This window comes from Carcharodon carcharias, chromosome 9 (assembly GCF_017639515.1).
Source record: "Carcharodon carcharias isolate sCarCar2 chromosome 9, sCarCar2.pri, whole genome shotgun sequence".
NCBI lineage: Eukaryota > Metazoa > Chordata > Chondrichthyes > Lamniformes > Lamnidae > Carcharodon > Carcharodon carcharias.
Genome location: NC_054475.1, coordinates 60,730,831 through 60,750,062, shown reverse-complemented (window position 1 = coordinate 60,750,062; position 19,232 = coordinate 60,730,831). Strand labels below are relative to the sequence as shown.

The window sequence follows — 19,232 nt, the reverse complement described above, 5'->3', positions numbered from 1 at the left end:
GAACGCATGCCCCTGGGGCCAATCAATATTCAAGCCACCTCCTCATACCTCCTCCTGGTCACATGGTAACTACCCGTACTCACCAGCTGCCGCCGGTTCCTCTTCCATGTTTCTGCTTTCCGCTTAGAGTTCATGTTCTGGAAAGCTAAGAGAGAAGATAGTTTAGGACACATGTCAGATCATCACAAAGCATTAGGGCAGCAAAGCTGGGATTTAATCCCTCCAGTAGCAAGCTTAAAGACAAGATACACCATGATGATGATGGCCCACACTTGTTGAAAGCATCACTCAGTGCAGTACTGAAGTCAGACAGAGCACAAGGTCTTGGCTTTGGTTCTTGTTTAACCCTATTCTAGCTGGGCACCAGTTATACGAGTTACACTTGGTCCTGGGAAGAGGACAATTATCCAGGGTTCTGGCCCTTCATTCCCTACCCAGGGGTGCCAGCTGGATTGTGTAGATGTGCGAGGACAGGGTGGGAGGTTCTTCTCCTCACTTGCTCGCACAGCCTGCCAATACTCCCCACCCAAGCTCATACAGGGCCAATCTTCCTCATTTTGCCAGGAAGGTGGCAAGAGGTCACATGAACCAAACAGTACAATTTTAAAGAGGATGCAGGAATAGAGAACAGGGCTGTACATAGACAATTCTATGAAGCTGCAGGGCAAGTTGAGAAGGCTATTTAAAAAAAAAAATGAGATCTTTCCTCTGTTGGAGGCCACATAGCTTTTGGAAGCTATACTCAACTTCTATAGAACATGGTTGGGGGCCAGCTGGAGCATTGTGGCCAATTCTTGGCACCACATTCCAGGAAGGATGCCAAGGCCTTGAGCAGGTTGCAGAAGGGGTTTACTAGTTAGAACTTCAATTACATGGGACTTTTCCTTTTAGAACAGTGATTAAAATTAAGGGGAAATTTGATAGGGGTGTCCAAAATCATGAAGGTTTTGGTAGCATAAATAAGGAGAAATTGTTTTCAGTGGTAGCCAGAAACATTTGCGCCACACAAGAGCCAGGCAATAACTATCTCCAACAAGAGAGAATCTAACCATCACCCCTTGCTGTTAAATGGCATTACCATCACTGAATCCCCCACTATCAACATCCTGGGGGTTACCATTGATCAGAAACTGAACTGGACTAGCCATATAAATACTGTGGCTACAACAGCAGGTCAGAGGTTAAGAATCGTGTGGCAAGTAACTCATCTCCTGACTCCCCAAAGACTGTCCACCATCTACAAGACACAAGTCAGGAGTGTGATGCAAAACTCCCCACTTGCCTGGATGAGTGCAGCTCCCACAACACTCAAGAAGCTTGATACCATCCAGGACAAAATAGCCCACTTGATTGGCACCACATCCACATTCACTCCCTCCACCACCGACGCACAGGAACAGCAGTGTGTACCATCTACAAGATGCACTGCAGGATTTCACCAAGGCTCCTAGCCAGCACCTTCCAAACCCACGACCACTACCATCTAGAAGGACAAGGGCAGCAGATACAAAGGAACACCACCACCTGGTAGTTCCCCTCCAAGCCCCTCACCATCCTGACTTGGAAATAAATCGCCGTTCCTCCACTGTCGTTGGATCAAACTCCTGGAACTCTCTCCCTGACACCACAGGGACTGCAGCGATTCAAGGTGGCAGCTCACCACCACCTTTAAATCCAATTAGGGATGGGCAATAAATGCTGGCCCAGCCAGAAAAGCCCACATCCTTTGAATGAATAAAAAAACCCACAGATTTAAAGTAGCTGGCAAAAGACCAGAGGCAACATGAGGAGAAATATATTGACATAGCCGCTTGTTGTAATCCAGAATGCATTGTTTGAAAGGACAGAGGAAGCGGAATGAAGAAATTTCAAAAGGGAATTGGATAAATACTTGAAGGGGATGAATTTGCAGGGCTATGGAAGTTGGAGATTGGGGTAAAAGTGCTAGCACAGGCAGGATGGGCTGAATGGCCGCCTTCTGGGCTGTATTAGTCCATGATTCTATGAATAGCTCTTTGGAAAAGTTGCTGACAGCCAGGAAGCCATGACCACCCAGAATCAGTGTCCTCGGTAGGGGAATGAGAAAAAAAAATCCATAATATTTTCTGTTTTACATCACCTCCCACACCAACTCCTGTAAAATCAGCAAATGTTCATCTCCACACCACACTGCTTTTTCCAAAGTTTCACCCCATGGGCAAAACCATCATCTGGCCAACAGGTTTGTGCCAGTTCTTCACAAACTACACAGTGCCCTGCTCTCTCCTCTTCACCCTGGATCTGGTTCTGAATCTGCTTCAAATATTCACCCAATTTTCCCTTAAAAATTGCAGTGGTCTCTGCCACAATCGTTCTGTGGCAAAGCATTTCTGCCCCAACAACCCTCTAATGCCCTCTTCACTTAACGACAATTTAAGTTGATGTACTGAGTCACTGACTACCCAACTGGGAGAGGGGCCCCTCCAACCAGATCCCAGCACTGGGAATGAGAGTGCCAGTGCTTTGGTGCATCTGTTTCTGTCTTTGATTTCTAGGCACAATCCATTGTTGTGGAAATATGCCAGGTCACAATAAGGTGAATGCAGTCAGTCCCTTCTAATGCCCGGTGCAGGGACTGCTTTTCCAAACCTCCCCTTTAAAGGCTGGAGGAGTGAAAGAACAGACAGCCCCAGGCATTATCCAGTGATGGGAAAAATGTTACTGCCGCTACTCAGGTGGCTGACTCCACGTGGTAGCCTGTTAATTGCACCATCTACTCACTAAAATCACTGGGCAAACTGTGACTAAGATTGCGGTAGAATTCCGTCCTGTGAGCCTTCTTCAATCCCGTGCACAAGCCAAAGTCAGACAGCTTAACGTGACCCTAGAAAACACAAAGCAGTCACATTGTCATTACAGTGAGAGGAACATATAATAGCCAACTTCCAGGGTTGTCAGTTTGAAGAGATTCTATGCAGCCACAGTGACATGGCAGAAACATTTCAGACACCTCAAAGATTGCTGCTGGATGATGGGAGCTCAAAACCCCAGCCCACGAGATCCAGGAGGCTGCTGAAGGGTGGAGGGACAATGTCTGATGCCTGTTTTATTGCAGTCATTGCATCTCCATTTTATTATCTACCTTAGTCAATGTAATAAGACTTTACTTTGTAAACTGGCTTAAGAAAATAAAAATGAACATGTTACTGACTGAAAAGCTAATCTTTCAGTGAAATCCAGGGTGGGTGTGTAACTTCACTCTGTACCTTGCTGTCCAGCAGGAGATTGTCTGGTTTGATGTCCCTGTGGATGAAGCCCATCTGATGGATGGAGTCAATGGCCAGTACTGTCTCCGCTATGTAGAACTGAGTCTCCTCTTCACTCAGTGTGTCTTTCTTCATCAGCAGAGTCATCATATCTCCTGTAACCAGAGACATTCAATCACATATCATCTGCTCAGTTCATTCAACAATCCACTAGAATCCAGGGTTCACAGAGAAGGCCATATAGCTGATTAACACACCCTGCCTACACCAAGGCAGGGGCTCCATCGTGAAGGTCAGTATGCACTCGTCTGAGGCCAGGATGCCACACAGGTACAGCATATTCCACCAAGGGATGGATGTTGGCAGTGTAAATCAACACATCATGAACAGGGAATCTGAAAGGGATGAGGGATCTGAGAATAAGCATCTGTTTGTTTGCTTTTGTTTAGTATACTGTCCACTTGGCCATCCCTCTTCAGGTCAGCCTGAATGTACATACCCAAGATGTTCTCAGGGTCAAGTCACAAGCCTGATATTGCTCCTTAGGTCTGCAAATGAGAATGTATCACCTGTACCTGCTGCTTATTCAATGCAAAAGTGTTGGTTAGACGGACTAAAAGGGTTAAACTACAAGGACAGGTTGCATCAACTACGCTTGTATTCCCTTGAGTTTAGAAGATTAAGTGGTAATCTGGTTAAGGTGTTTAAGATGATTAAGGAATTGATAGGGTAAATAGAGAGAAAGTATTTCCTCTGGTGGGGGAGTCCAGAGCAAGGAGGCATAATCTTAAAATTGGAGCTGGTCATTTCAGGGTGATGTCAGAAAGCATTTGCTCACACAAGGAGTAGCAGAAATCTGGAACTCCCTTTGCTCAAACAGCTTAGGGTCAAGTGAAAATTTCAAAACTGAGACTGGTAGGTTTTTGTTAGGCAAGTGTATTAAGAGCTTTGGAACCAAGTTGGGTAAAACAGCAGCTCTGAAGAGGAGTCATACGGACTTGAAATGTTAACTCTGTTTCTCTCCCCACAGATGCTGCCAGACCTGCAGAGTTGTTCCAGCATTTTCTGTTTTTATTTTGGATGAAACAGAGATAGCCATAGTTTAACTGAATGGTGGAACAGGCTTGAGAGGTTGAATGGTTTCTCCTGTCCCTGGAAGCAGCTAAGCATACTGGAAGTAGATGCTCCTTCCACTGTAAGCCTGGTATGAAAAGAGCCAGCACGTACCTCCTGGTAGAAACTCCATGATCAGGTAGAGGTTGAGTTTGTCCTGAAAGCTGTAGAACATTTTCACCACCCACTGACTATCAGCTTCCACAAGGATATCTCGTTCCGCACGGATGTGCCCCACCTAATGCAGAAAGATACATTAAACAAACCAATGATGCTTGTGGTGTCAGTACCAGTGTGTTGTAGCTAGACAGAATCGACTAGTGGATGTTTCACTCTGAGTGTGTGAGAGAAAGTCAAAAGTTCTTGCTGCCCCAAATTTCTCTGCTCCATTCCTGAATGCTGAGATACAATTCCAAAGGCACTGGCTGCTTTCCAGATCAAAGTCATACCAATCTTGGTCTGCAGGTACCTGGCAGGTGGGCAACAGCCATGAGCTCCCATCCCCACCCAACACACTGGCCGGATTGGGGTCACTGGCTGATTTTGTTCAGCCCTCCCCAGTCCAAAGGGTTAGTTTTACTAACTCCACCATCAACCCAGCACAGAGCAGGGGTTAAAACTGGGCCTCTGGTCAGTGTAGCTCAGTAACCTCAACAGGCAGTCCCATTACAATGCACTAGCAGAGTGGTTGGCAAACAATAGATTTGACCATTATATCTTATCCGCCGGTAATATTAGCTGGGGACTTCGGGGACACTAGACAGAATCCTGCAGTCAGATAATAAACACACTAGGTTAAACAGAATGCTTGCAAGAATTGCCTCATCATGTAGCACTCCCAGAAAGTCAACAACAAAAAGGTTTTGCTGCTGCAGGCGACTCACCATGGTCTACCATCGAATAGTAAAGCATTTAGTGTAGAGGGGCTGCAAGAGTAAATACCAGACTATAAATGGGAGCACTCAGCAGTGCACACTGAACTACACCTGTCCTGACAGACAAGCCTGGGAGATGTGGACTGGTGCCCAACAGATCCAAGGTCAGGATGGCACTGGTAGCTCACTTACCCAGTCAAGGCAGCCAACACCCGATAATCCCCCAACCTGATCCCAATCAGACACCCTTTCCAACCCATTCCCTTCTCCCAACAGTCCCTGGATAGACATGTAAAACACCATTATCCTGCTGCCAATTCACTTCAACATTTGAAACTTTTATTGGTCCCACCACCAGTGACACAGACAGAGGCAGCTGGACTTCACCTTGATGTTACATAGCTCCAAGTTCATCAGCAGTACAAATCATTAAAACCTTTCTGCTGCTGTTTCATGTACGTTCAAACAAGATGTTGCTCATTTTCCCTCATCAGAAGCAAACTGAAGTTAGCACTGATATTTGTGAACACATGGAAGCACTGACCCACACATTCATCCCAATCCAGCCACACCAAGGACAAGGTCTCTGCCCTGTTCAGCACTAATAGTATATAATCCTGACAGGGCATTGGCATCAGCCATGGATGGTACAGGAGGTGGTTTTGTTTCTGGAGGAGTGGAGAATCTCTCACAGACTCTCCAGGTTTAGGAGGAGACAGAACACCAATAGTAAAAGATAGCAAATCAGCTTCAAAGAGTCTTCAAAATACCTTACCTGCTCCTTTTCCAGCATGTCTGACTTGCGCAAGATCTTCATGGCATAGATGTGACCTGTGTCCTTCTTCTGTACGAGGCGCACCTGTAAATGTTAAATATTACTCACCAACTGGGTCTCATTTTATTTAAGTTGAATACAGCCCATTTACCTTGCATTACTTGCAGCTCATTGGGTAACACCCTCGCCTGGATTTACATCTCACTCCAGAATTGAGTGTATAATCTGACACTCCCAGTGCAGTACTGCAAGAGTGTTCCAGAGGCAGAGATGCCATGTTTCAGTTGAAATGTTAAACCAAGGCCTCATCTGCCCTCTCAAGTGGACATCAAAGATCCCATGGCACTATTTTGAAGAGCAGCAGGAGCTTCTCAGTTGTCCTGGTTGATATTTATTCCTCAATTGATTTCACAAAAACACATCATCTGGTTGTCACAATGCTGTTTGGGGGAGCTGGCTGTGCACAAACTGGCAGCCACATTTCCTATCTTACAACAGTGGCCACACTTCAAATTCTTCGTTGGCTGTAAAGCACTTTGAGACATCCTGAGTTGGTGAAAGGTGCTATATAAACGCGAGTCTTTCTTTAACCTGCTAAATTCAATGAACTTCAGAAAGTGTTTAAATACCGACTAGCAGTAACAGCAACTCACCACTGAGCAAAAGTTTATTCAAAGTTACATTAAAATGGATTCTAGGCATAGGGCGAGTTATAGACTGAGGAGAAAGCACAGTCCCAAAATGCACACCCAGTAAATGCCATATTCTCCATAAGGTGTTGACTTCTCAATTCCCAAATAAATCACTAAGAATCATCTGTGGATGGCTACAGTGTCCTATCTAGTGCTCAGATTTAAGTGTGGGTCTGATCAGTCTTACCTCCCCAAATGCACCTCGACCTATGACCTTTAGGGATTCAAAATCATCCAGGCCCAGTCTGGTCCTCTTCAGTCGCAAGAATTCTGTCTCCTTCCTGGCGTGTTGAGACCTTCTCATCCGCTTCTAGAGTCACCAAGGAACACGCAGTCAAAACCATAAGTGGAGAGTTCTTGGTATTCTACACAGCACAATCTTGCAAATATTGCAATCATAAACAGGTAGGAAAGCAGCTTTCCCAAACTCTCAACTTCTATTAAGTAGAACGACAAGGGCAGCAGGCCCACGGGATCACCACCACCTCCAGGCTTTCCTCCAAGCCACAGACCACCCTGCCTTGGAAATATCGTCAGTCCTTCATCAGCACCAAGTCAAAATCCAAGAACACCCTCCCTAACACCACTGTGGATGTGCCTTCACCGGATGGACTGCTTCCGCTTAATTAGGTGGCTCACAACCACTTTCTCAAGGGCAATTAGGGATGAGCAAAAATGCTGGCCTTGTCAGTGATGCACAAGTCTTAGGAATGAATAAAGGCCAGGAGAAATCTCTCAAATCATTCTCAAGTTGAAGTGATGGGAGCAGTGATGTAAGTTACAATGGAAATGTGGGTAAATGGACTGAAGGGACTCCCTCATCCAAACAGACATTTGCGATAAACACATGTATGACAGTCTCCAGGTGTCAGACACCAGGGAACAAGTGCAGGGCCCTATACAGTACCTGGTACACAGGTCATTGTATCTTTCTTAATGCATCTATCTATCATATCTTTTTATCATTTTAAACAACTCCATTCGGTCATCATGTTGAGGAATGAAGTTGACGTACAGTTCAGCTGTAACCTGATTAAATAACAGAACAGGCTTGGGGGCTGAATAGCCTACCCCTGTTACTGCAAATGCTAATCCAGCATCACGTACAAGTCAGGATACAAGTAACTTTTGTCGATTCCCTTCTCTAATCACCTATAATTGAGATCCTGGTTGGTTTCACAATAAGCTGACCAAACACTTGGCTGATCTAATAGGCCCAGCGTGAACTTGGCATCACATCAGCATCAAAACTGAAGAGAACTCTCTCTGGACTGACAGTTTTTCTGTTTCTAATTAGACAGTTGTACAAAGGAAAACTGCACAAGTACAAGTGACGAGAAATCTATCGCAATTCTAGCACCACACACTGTTTAACAGACAAGTATGTGCTCTATGTCTCATCGATACAGCTCAGTGGACAGCATTCTCACCAAAGTCAAAGTCACAGATTCAAGTCTCACTCTGGAGACTTCAGCACTAAATCTAGGCTGACATTCCCAACGCTAATTTATTATGAGATATCTGCCCTTTCAGATGGATGTAAAAAATCCCAAAGAGAAGCTGGGGGTGGTTTCTCCCCAGTCTTTTGGGCAGAATGAAGAGATTATCTAGCGTAATTACATTGCTGTTTGTGGGAGCTTGCTGTTTGCAAATTGGCTGCCACATTTCTTACAGTATAACAATGGCTACACTTGAATATTTAATTCACTGTAAAGTGCTTTGGTTGTTCATGGGGCCATGAAAAGCATGCCAGAAATGCAAGTCATTTTTTTTCAACACCCAAGGTCTCCCAGCCTTCATGCAAGAACTAATTAGATTTCTAGTGAGTTTCAGGCCAGCAGAGTTTGCTGAAAGAAGTCTACGTGATCATAGGGTTTTGCACTTCACCTGAGCTAGCTCAGCCAGCCATACAAAAACTAAGGCAAATTAAAAACAATTACCTCGTCATCTCCTAGGCCTTCTTCTTCCATTACTTTTTCCAACTTCCGTTGCCTAATGGGGAAACAAAAAGTCTCAAGGTAAATGAACATTTTCAGTGTATTGGGCAGAATTACCATTTCAAACATTTGGTCAAGTCAGCATTAAAAAGGCAGCTGGGGGTTGGGACATAGGGATAAAATATGAAAAAATCAAAAGCAATTAAACCGAAAATTAATTTGTGGGTTACATCCTAATTACTACTTTGTGGGATGTTCTGTTAATATACCACTAACATAGGCTGCATCACGTCAATGAGTACATGTAAGATTTAACATACAAGCTTGACACCCTTCCCCTAACTAGGAGACTGTTTTGTACATCAGTATCATTCTAGAATCAGATTCATGGTCAGGGGTTATACAGTATTTTATTTTCTAGAGTGGGTACAAGACTCAAGAATCTTAACACCATTCAGGACTGCGCAGTCCCCTAGTTTAGCAGCCAATCCACCAGTTTAAACATCCACTTCCCCCATCACCCGCTGCACTACGTACCATTTACAAGATGCATTTCAGCAACTCACCAAACCTTCTTCAACTGGACCTTCCAAACCCGAGAACTAAACTAGAATGACCAGGGCAGACAGTTCATGGGAACACCAACAGTTCCAAGATCCCCTCCAAGTCACACATTTATTCCACCTCAGAGGTGAAGGATAGAACTAGATCTAATCTTTACACAATTTTATAAGCTTTGATTTAGAGATAAACATCACAAAACTATGGACCCGCTAACCCAACAATCCCAGTCTCAGTCTGTTCCTATTTATAACAGCACAAGTGAATCCCCACCACCTGCATACAATTAAATAACTTGTATACAATAACTTTCCAACATGAACACTGTGGCGGGCATTGCTAGCAAAGCCTGAAAATTTATTACCTGTTCCTAGTTTCTCTCCATAAGGTGGTGATGAGGGGGGAAATTCCAGGATTTTGACTCATCAACAGTGAAGGAATGACAACATAGGTCTAAGTCAGGATGGTGAGAGACTTGGAGAGGGACTTGCAGATGGTGGTGTGACCATGCATCTGCTGCTGCTCTTCTAGGTGGTAGAGGTCGCAGGTTTGGAAGGTGCTGTCCAAGGATGCTTGACGAGTTGCTGCAGTACAGCTTGTAGATGGTACACACTGCTGCCACTGGGTATTGGTGCTGGAGGGAGTGAATGTTTAAGATGGTGAATGGAGCACCAATCAGGTAGTCCCCGAGTTCGGATGGCATTGAGCTTTTTAAGTGTTTTTGGAGTTGCACTCATCCAGCAAAGTGAAGAGTATTCCATCACACTCTTTACTTGAGTTTTAAATGGTGGACAGGCTTTGGGGGATATAACCCAGCTCTGTTCTAATAGTGACATCAATAACAGGGCTGCTCCTAAAGAGTGCCTGGCACCAGGATGTTGATGGTGGGGGATTCAATGATGGTAGGGGATTCAATGATGGTAATGCCACTGAATGTCAAGCAGAGGTGATTAGACTCTCTATTGGGGACGGTCATTACCTGGCACATGTGTGGTAGGAATCAAATGAGACTAGAAATTTTATATTTTTTATGTGTAATAAGGGACATTATAGATTACAGTAGTGCCAGTCCTTCCTTCCTCTAAACGGCAGAATAACTGTAACTAGGCCCAAGTAAATAATGACAGTGTGTACAACAAAAAATGGAATACATATGCACTTTCAGCATCTACCACCAGAGAGCGATATTCTGCAATGTTACCACACATCACTCCCAGGCTGGTTAAATACAACAGGATCTTTACACAGCACAAAAACTGCCAAAGTTCCTTATCTTTTGAAATCTCCTTTCAAACAACAAGTTTATCTTCCATTACGTCAATAACTTTTTAAAAATGCAAACTGGTTATTTTTTTCCTTCTGGCCTTGTCCAATGACTGAAAAGCCTGAATCTTGAAGTCTATTCTCCCAAAGCCTCACTGAGATCTCAGAGAGATCAGGGTAAGACAGCCAAAGATCCTGCTCAAGATCACTATTCAGCAGCCTGTGGCCAAGCAGGTGAGTGAGTGAGCACGCACACAGGAGCACAGGACAGTATGGGACTTTATTGTGATTCCAGTCCTGAATCCCTCAATCAAGGCTCACACAGACAAACACACACATTAACAGTGATCATTTGTGTCAGGTACTGCTGGTGATCAGTCCTGTGGAAAAAGTCTCTAGGAGTCAACAATGAGAGTTCACTGCTCACAATCAATACTGCTCTAAATGCTTATTTAAAACATGTGGTGCAGCCACTGTCTTTTTAGTGCAATCTGATTGGTCTATGCTAATCATATGGCATTTCATTGAGCAATCAAATCACAAGCAGAACAGTCAGCTTTGACCTTACAATGCATTCGCTCCACTCCAGCTCTATATTCAATCTCCTAGGTGCCTGCTCACAGCCCAAGCTATTCTATGGCTCACCGTCCACTAGTCAACCGGGAACCAGTCTTCACAAGACACAAGTCAGTCTTCACCCTAGCCTTCAGTCCCACACCCTACCTCGATATTTGCACGAATCTCTCTGTTGTGTACTCTGGACTCAAACCTCACAATCCCAAGTAGCTTGGTGGTCATGATACATAAAAATAGGCCTACAACTTGTGTGGATGATAAACATTGAAGACATCTATTCTGGTCTGTTTTCCTGTTGTAAGGGGTTCAGCACTGTCTTGTTTCTTTAAAGGGGCTCACTGCCAAAGGATGGTCAGTTTTGTGGCATGAGAACCTTTTCCTTCCCCACAGTTGTCTACAGGGAAGTCCTTAGATAATATTTCAACTGCGCAATTTTATTTCCCATCAATTTTTGAAGGTATTTTCCTCTCTCCCTCTCTCAAAGGTCTTGTGGGAAACCTACTTCTTTGCTGCTGAATTGTGATCAGTGGGTTTTAGACAAGAAGCGCTGCCGATGCAGCTCTGAGTCAAATTAAGAATTGACCTGCACCATTGTTAAAGGTGAAATCCCACACATTGAGAGGAGGTGGGTCAAACTGATAAATGTTTCTGTGGTTAATCTGTCTAAAAATAATTTGTGACTATTCCTCCTTCCTGGCCATACGTATACAATCTGTGGGAAGTTGGAAGTGGGCTTAGCTGACTTACGAATGGGAAACCACAGTTACGTGGCTGGTGTTGTCCCATTCCAATGTCTCACTACTCGTCACTTAGAATTTGGACAATTGGTACAACACTGTGGAGAAACTATTTAATATTTAAAATGCAATCACACATAAGACAGCTCTTTGTTTCTTCAGCGCTGACAGAAGGAAGTGCATGTCCTGAGAACGGTCTCTTTGTTTTTTGATTATCCTAATTCACACTGAATTTTTTCTGATTTCCACCTCATGGGGGTGCACTTTGTGCTATCGGTACTGGTCATCCCCTCTATTACATTGCACAAGGTCCTTCTTCACCTATCAGCCTGGCTGGTAAACTTTGCTGGGCTGTGTCTGGTTGTGCCCTTGCCCATTATTGCACTAAGCCAGGCCTGTCAAATTGTGCTCCCCCACTCTGCCCATACCAATGATGCTGAGGCTAGCTTATGTACTTCATTCCAGTTGATTTACCAATTTAGCGCAGTTTGAGAGCCCAAGCTAGGCTGTTGGCACAGACTGGTTATAGGAAAGCAATGTCTCCTGATCTGGGATTGGCTGGGTCCTAAACTCCGTTCTGTGTTGGTTGGAGGCCTCAACCCTCTGGTTTAGAGTCTGTGCACCCAAAACCATTAAACTGGGGAGGGGGATTATCGGATGTGAGGATTTGGAGGATAAATGGGAAATAAAATAGGGAATAAAATTGGGAAATAAAATTGCACAGTTGAAATATTATCTAAACTTTCAAGACAACCCTGGGGAAGGAAAAGGTTCTCATGCCACAAAACTGACCATCCCTTGGCAATGAGCCCCTTTAAAGAAACAGGACAGTGCAGAACCCCTTACAACAGGAAAACAGGCCAAAATTCAATGTTTATCATTCACACCAGTCGTAGCCCTATTTTTATGCACCCTTCTTGTACATTCCCCATGTTAGGGCCTTCAGCTCATAATAAAGGTTGAAATTCTAGTTCAGTATTGAGGGATTGCTGCACTGTTGAAGGTGCTGCCTTTAACATAACATGTTAAACTGAGACCTGGTCTGCCCTCTTGCGTGAAGATCCCACATCACAAATTAAGGAGCAGTAAGGGAGTTAGCCTCATGTCCTGACCAATATTTACCCCTCAATATTTACCCTGCATCAGTAAAATAGGTTAAATGTGCATTTGTCTCACTGCTGTTTTTTGAATCCTGCCATGTGCATATTACAAGACTACAGTATTTCACTGGCTGTGAAGCACTTTGGGACATTGTGTAGCTGTGAAAAGTGTTATATAAATGCAAGCATTTTGCAACCATTAAACGTTGACAAAGGTCTGCTTCAATCATTGACTCTGGTACCGCATTCCACAGCTTCACAATCTCTAGTAAAATATTTTCCTGTTCATGTCCTACATATAATTCGCAATGTGTGTATGTGCGTGTGCAAGTGCGCAAGAGTATGCAAGATGAGAGTGTGCGAGAGTGCACGAGTACATTTGACTGTATTCATGTACGAGTGTGCACGTATACAGTATGAGATACCGTGTGAGTGTACATAGAAACACACACAATGTTCTTTTTTTCAATTCCTTCATTATTTTATACACCCCTATCACATTGCCCTGTAATCTCCTATTCAAATGAAAGGAGCCCACCTATTCAAGTATTTCACATCAATCTAGAAGGGGTACAACACTGGTTCAGTAATTTAATTCCTAGGATGACAGCAATGTCCTACGAGGAGATTGTGTAGCTTGGACCTATAGTCTCTGGGGTTCAGAAGAACGAGAGGTGATCTCATTGAAACAAAGATCCTAAGAAGGCCTGGCAGGGTAGATGCTGAAAGGTTGTTTGCCCTGGCTGGAGAGCCCAAGACTAGAGGACACAAAATCAGGATAAAGGGTTGGCCATTTCAAGCTGAGATTAGAAGAAAATTCTTCTGAGGACTGTGGATGCTCAGCTGCTAAGTATATTCAAGGCCAAGATCAACTGACTTTGTGACCCTTAAGGGAATCACAGGATTATGGGGATCTGGCGGGCAAGTGTTGACCAGACATGATCTTATTAAATGGTGGAGTAGGACCAATACTCCAGCTCCTGTTTCTAATGTTATTTTCTCACTCAAAGTGGAGTTGATGATGAAGTCTGCCATCTTATTCCTATCAATGGGGGAGCAGGCCCAAAAGGCTGTATGGTCCACTCATGCTCCTATTTCTTTTATGTTTAGGTCGTGCCTCTTATGTAGCAATTTTTTTTTAAACTGATTATAGTTATAGAATACTTTACTGTTGCTCACGCTTTTTGACATTTGCTCCTTATATTTCTATTAGCCTACTTCCTTGTTTTCTCACATTCATTATCATGCCTCTAATCTCCACATACCCTTATGTGCAATTTTAGTTTGTTTCCAGCCTCTAACACTGAAATTTAAAATATTTTCCTTCTTAAAGGTATATATTTATTCCATATGTTCCAATTAGCTGATTAAAAATATCCTGTTGTTTAGCTACATTTTATGTTCCAACTTCTCTTTCCATCTCATCTCAGCCAGCTCACTCCTCTTTCTAAAATATATGCTAACACAATCTGGCACCCTTGTTTCTTTCCCATTTCAATTTGGACCTTGTATCTTAACATTATTTTGGTTACTCCTCTGAAGGTGCACACCAATAGGATGAGGAGGAGGCCAATCTACCCCTTGAGCTTATTCTGCTACTCAGTTGTGAAGGAGCTGGGTTATCAGTTGACATAGAATCAGTAACACAGGGCACTGGGGGTAGGGGCCACTCAATTACAATGTGAGGGAACTAGAATACAACAGTAGCGATACAAGTCAGTAACACAGGGTATCAAGGGAATGGGCTACTGGGTGACAGTGAGGGGGCTAGGCTAAAATCAGGAGAGAAGTCAGTAATAGTGTTACTTAAAATATTAATTTAATTCAAGAAACTCATTAAAAATCCAAAACATCAATGCGCATCTCTCTCAGTGGCAGACAACATAGAAAGAGCAAGGCTTCTTGCCTTGGGGGTGGGGCCCAGGTGGGAGAGAGGAGACAGGGTTGGGTGGAGTAGGATGTGAAAGCAAAGATTAATTTCTAGTGAGGGAGGGGTAAGTTGATTGACAACACCTCTTGTTTCAGTCTGCAGACAAACATGAGTAAGTACACAAACATCCCCGTGTTCCATGCTTACCTCATTTCTCTCTCTTCATGTTGTGCAATGAGGTTACTGTAGAAGTTTTCAAGGGTAACCTTTGTAATGGTGACCCGCTCCTTTGTGTGGTTACTCATGGTGGGGTAAGAGGTCGTCTGCCCAGTCATCGCCATGGCTACCTACAGAGAGGAAATATCCAAATTGAGTGATGCAGTCTAAAATTAATATTTGATTTGCACACAGCAAGTGACACTTGGTTCCAGTATCAAAAAAAAATGCTCGATTCTCAATTCAATTAACTCAACTGTCAATATCCAATTAATCTCTAACTTTTCTCAAACTTTGAGAGGGGATACTTCTTAACTTTGATCACAACCCCCTTCTGATATTTGCTGATCATGACCAGATGCAGCAGTAGGTAGTGTACTCACCTTGGAGTCAGAAGATTTTGTTTCAAACACTGGTCCAGACTCCGGAGCTCAAAAAATTTAGGTTGACACTCCAGTACAGTACTGAGGGAGTGCTGCACTGTCACAGGTGTTACCTTTTGGATGGGACGTTAAACCTAGGTCCCATTGGCCAGTTCAAGTGGACATAAAAGTTCCATAGCACTACTTTGAATAAGAGGAGTGTCCTGGTCAATATTTATTACTTAGAATCACTAAAATATATTCTGATCATTATCATGTTGACATTTGCAGGAGCTTGCGGTGCACAAATTGGCTGGCACGTTTCCTATATTATAATAGTGAGCACTTCAAACAGCACTTCATTGGCTGGAAAGCACCTGGAGACATCCTGGGGTCGTGAAAGGCACTAAATAATTGCAAGGCTCTGGTTCAGATTCTATTTTTAATAAAGGTGACATTACTGTCAGATTTTCAGTAAAATTAACAAGCAAGAGACAGAGCAGAGCGTGTCAGCTCAACCCAGGTTTCCTGCGCTATTTGCAAAAGCAGCAGGGTTCTTTACTAAAGAGCTGTGGCAGTTCAATTTTCTCAGGATGCACAAGCTTTATCTTTATCAACCCCCTCCACCATCACCCAACAGTCCCCAGTTAACAAGAGGACTCTTGCACAAGTTCCCTGGAGTTTCACTGATCCATGACTGAGCCTGTGCCGAGCCTCCCTCAGGCACAGTGCCCAGCCCACGGGGAGCCTCCCTCAGGCACAGCGCCCAGCCCCTGGGGAGCCTCCCTCAGGCACAGCGCCCAGCCCCTGGGGAGCCTCCCTCAGGCACAGCGCCCAGCCCCTGGGGAGCCTCCCTCAGGCACAGCGCCCAGCCCCTGGGGAGCCTCCCTCAGGCACAGCGCCCAGCCCCTGGGGAGCCTCCCTCAGGCACAGCGCCCAGCCCCTGGGGAGCCTCCCTCAGGCACAGCGCCCAGCCCCTGGGGAGCCTCCCTCAGGCACAGCGCCCAGCCCCTGGGGAGCCTCCCTCGGGCACAGTGCCCAGCCCACGGGGAGCTTCCCTCGGGCACAGCACCCAGCCCGTGGGGAGCTTCCCTCGGGCACAGCGCCCAACCCCTGGGGAGCTTCCCTCGGGCACAGCGCCCAGCCCACGGGGAGCCTCCCTCGGGCACAGCGCCCAGCCCACGGGGAGCTTCCCTCGGGCACAGCGCCCAGCCCCTGGGGAGCTTCCCTCGGGCACAGCGCCCAGCCCCTGGGGAGCCTCCCTCGGGCACAGCGCCCAGCCCCTGGGGAGCCTCCCTCGGGCACAGCACCCAGCCCACGGGGAGCCTCCCTCGGGCACAGCGCCCAGCCCACGGGGAGCCTCCCTCGGGCACAGCGCCCAGCCCGTGGGGAGCTTCCCTCGGGCACAGCGCCCAGCCCCTGGGGAGCTTCCCTCGGGCACAGCGCCCAGCCCCTGAGGAGCCTCCCTCGGGCACAGCGCCCAGCCCCTGGGGAGCCTCCCTCGGGCACAGCGCCCAGCCCCTGGGGAGCCTCCCTCGGGCACAGCACCCAGCCCACGGGGAGCCTCCCTCGGGCACAGCGCCCAGCCCCTGGGGAGCCTCCCTCGGGCACAGCGCCCAGCCCACGGGGAGCTTCCCTCGGGCACAGCGCCCAGCCCCTGGGGAGCCTCCCTCGGGCACAGCGCCCAGCCCCTGGGGAGCCTCCCTCGGGCACAGCGCCCAGCCCCTGGGGAGCCTCCCTCGGGCACAGCGCCCAGCCCGCGGGGAGCCTCCCTCGGGCACAGCATCCAGCCCGCGGGGAGCCTCCCTCGGGCACAGCGCCCAGCCCACGGGGAGCCTCCCTCGGGCACAGCGCCCAGCCCACGGGGAGCCTCCCTCGGGCACAGTGCCCAGCCCACGGGGAGCCTCCCTCGGGCACAGTGCCCAGCCCACGGGGAGCCTCCCTCAGGCACAGCGCCCAGCCCACGGGGAGCCTCCCTCGGGCACAGCGCCCAGCCCGTGGGGAGCTTCCCTCGGGCACAGCACCCAACCCCTGGGGAGCCTCCCTCGGGCACAGCGCCCAGCCCCTGGGGAGCTTCCCTCGGGCACAGCGCCCAGCCCACGGGGAGCTTCCCTCGGGCACAGCGCCCAGCCCACGGGGAGCCTCCCTCAGGCGCAGCACCCAGCCCATGAGGAGCCTCCCTCGGGCACAGCACCCAGCCCCTGGGGAGCCTCCCTCGGGCACAGTGCCAAGCTGGTGAATGTCACATTCCACTTCCTCAGGTTTACATTTCACAATGCCGAAGCGGGGGGAAGTAAAGGGCGCATACTCAAAGGTTGCAGGTTAAGTGCTCTCGAACCAGTTACCTAGTACGCCATTTCAGAGGGAGGCCATTGAATCCTTTCAACCTGTGCCGGATACTCGAATAATTTTCCCTGCTCTTTTCCCAGATCCTTCTATGTTCCTCCTAATCAAATATGTAGCCAATTGCCTGTTAGCCAATGGTGCAGGCTTGACAGTCATGAGTTAAGATATTCCTTTAGCCTCCCTCTTCATACTTTGAATGATAATTTCCTCATTTAATGGTTCACCAGTTAGCAGGAAATATTTATACATAAAATTTCTCTTAACTTTGAATATCTTGGATTCCCCGCTCCAACTGTTCCAATTCTCTGATCTTTTTTGAATTACTATGAAATTTTATTCTTAGTATCACTCATGACCCTTTGCTGCATCCTTCCCATAAATACGGACAATGATTAATAGGACCAGGAAGCAATTGCTTCAATTTCTCATTTACATCCTTGTCAACAATTAAACTGACTGGCCAAGCACTTCACAAACAAGGGCAGTGGGATTGCATCAGCCCACCAGAATCCCAGCAATAAACTGCACCCTGCCTGAAAAGGGGAACAGTGGGCTATGTTTACCTTACATTCACACGGCTGAAAATGCTGCTCAAACAGGAAAGTGTATGATAAACCACAATGCCAATCCCTACCCATGAGACACACCATTTACTGGGGAAGGATACAACAGCTTGCTCTTAGTAAAACATCACAAAGTGCTTCACAGGAGTGTAATCAGACAAAATTAGGGACAACTGACCAAGAGTCTGGCCAAAGAAGTAGGTTTGAAAGAACATTGTAAGAGAGAGGCTGAGAAGTTAAGGAAAGAGATTAGAGTTTGGGGCCTAGACAACTGAAAAATGAGAAGAGAATTTGTTCTCAGAGGGAAGCTGTTCCTGAAGGTGCTGACACATACATAGAAGTACAATTCCACTCATGATGCTAATTCCTACAGTGAAAACACATACGGATTAAAAATTTGAAGTAAAGCAGGGATAAGAGTGGCCAAAGAGAAAAAGATTTGAATTTTTTTGCATCAAGGAATCATAATTGCAGCACTTTCTATGACCTGTAGTGAAATGTAAATGCTTCCAGGCCCTTTTTGGTAGAATATTAGAGCACTTGAGATCGAAGTCAAGTGGACCAACAAGTACAGAGAGAGAGAGAGAGAGGGGTCAGAAAATTATTTCCAAGGGCAGAATTCTATACTTGAAAAGTCAGAATTCCACCAAAAGGTGGGAATTCCTCATCACAAGGGAAAAATAAATTGCCTGCAGACAGGCCAAGTCCCACCTAGTGGATGATGCAAAAGAATGCCTGGTCACCATGGAAACCTGTATAACTGAGCTATAAAGACAAAAGATAAAAGGAGTGTCAATCAATTCCTCAGCTGTCTGCATGAGGGGCAAGGAGTAGTAAACAACTGCCCCAAAGGTGTGGTCCCAAACAAAGGAATTATAAAAATGAACATATGGAGGATAAAGAGATAAAGGGCGACAATGAGAAAGGGGACGGAAAATACAGGACTGAAGGTGTTGTATCTGAATGCACACAGTATACGAAATAAGGTAAATGAGCTTGTG

General features: G+C 46.1%; 2 protein-coding genes across 5 annotated transcripts in view; one reads left to right on the top strand and one right to left on the bottom strand.

Moving 5' to 3' along the window:
* LOC121281931 (serine/threonine-protein kinase 38) overlaps positions 1-19,232 on the bottom strand; it is an 86,573-nt gene that overhangs the window by 15,767 nt on the left and 51,574 nt on the right. For all 4 annotated transcript variants that reach the window (XM_041195156.1, XM_041195159.1, XM_041195157.1 and 1 more), the window contains 8 exons: positions 14,952-15,091; positions 8,641-8,692; positions 6,888-7,010; positions 6,009-6,092; positions 4,473-4,596; positions 3,246-3,400; positions 2,761-2,863; positions 84-145 (listed from right to left, as the gene is read on the bottom strand). In XM_041195156.1, coding sequence (XP_041051090.1) covers positions 84-145; positions 2,761-2,863; positions 3,246-3,400; positions 4,473-4,596; positions 6,009-6,092; positions 6,888-7,010; positions 8,641-8,692; positions 14,952-15,085 — 837 coding nt within the window. In that variant the 5' untranslated portion in view covers positions 15,086-15,091. The remainder of the gene's footprint in view (positions 1-83; positions 146-2,760; positions 2,864-3,245; positions 3,401-4,472; positions 4,597-6,008; positions 6,093-6,887; positions 7,011-8,640; positions 8,693-14,951; positions 15,092-19,232) is intronic.
* On the top strand, positions 16,016-17,671 carry LOC121282421 (basic proline-rich protein-like). Its single transcript, XM_041196136.1, has one exon. The coding sequence runs from the start codon at positions 16,016-16,018 to the stop codon at positions 17,669-17,671; it is 1,656 nt and encodes a 551-aa protein (XP_041052070.1).

Bases quoted from the DNA above. Each gene is read 5' to 3' on its own strand.
- LOC121282421 (XM_041196136.1), top strand. From the start codon at position 16,016: ATGACTGAGCCTGTGCCGAGCCTCCCTCAGGCACAGTGCCCAGCCCAC.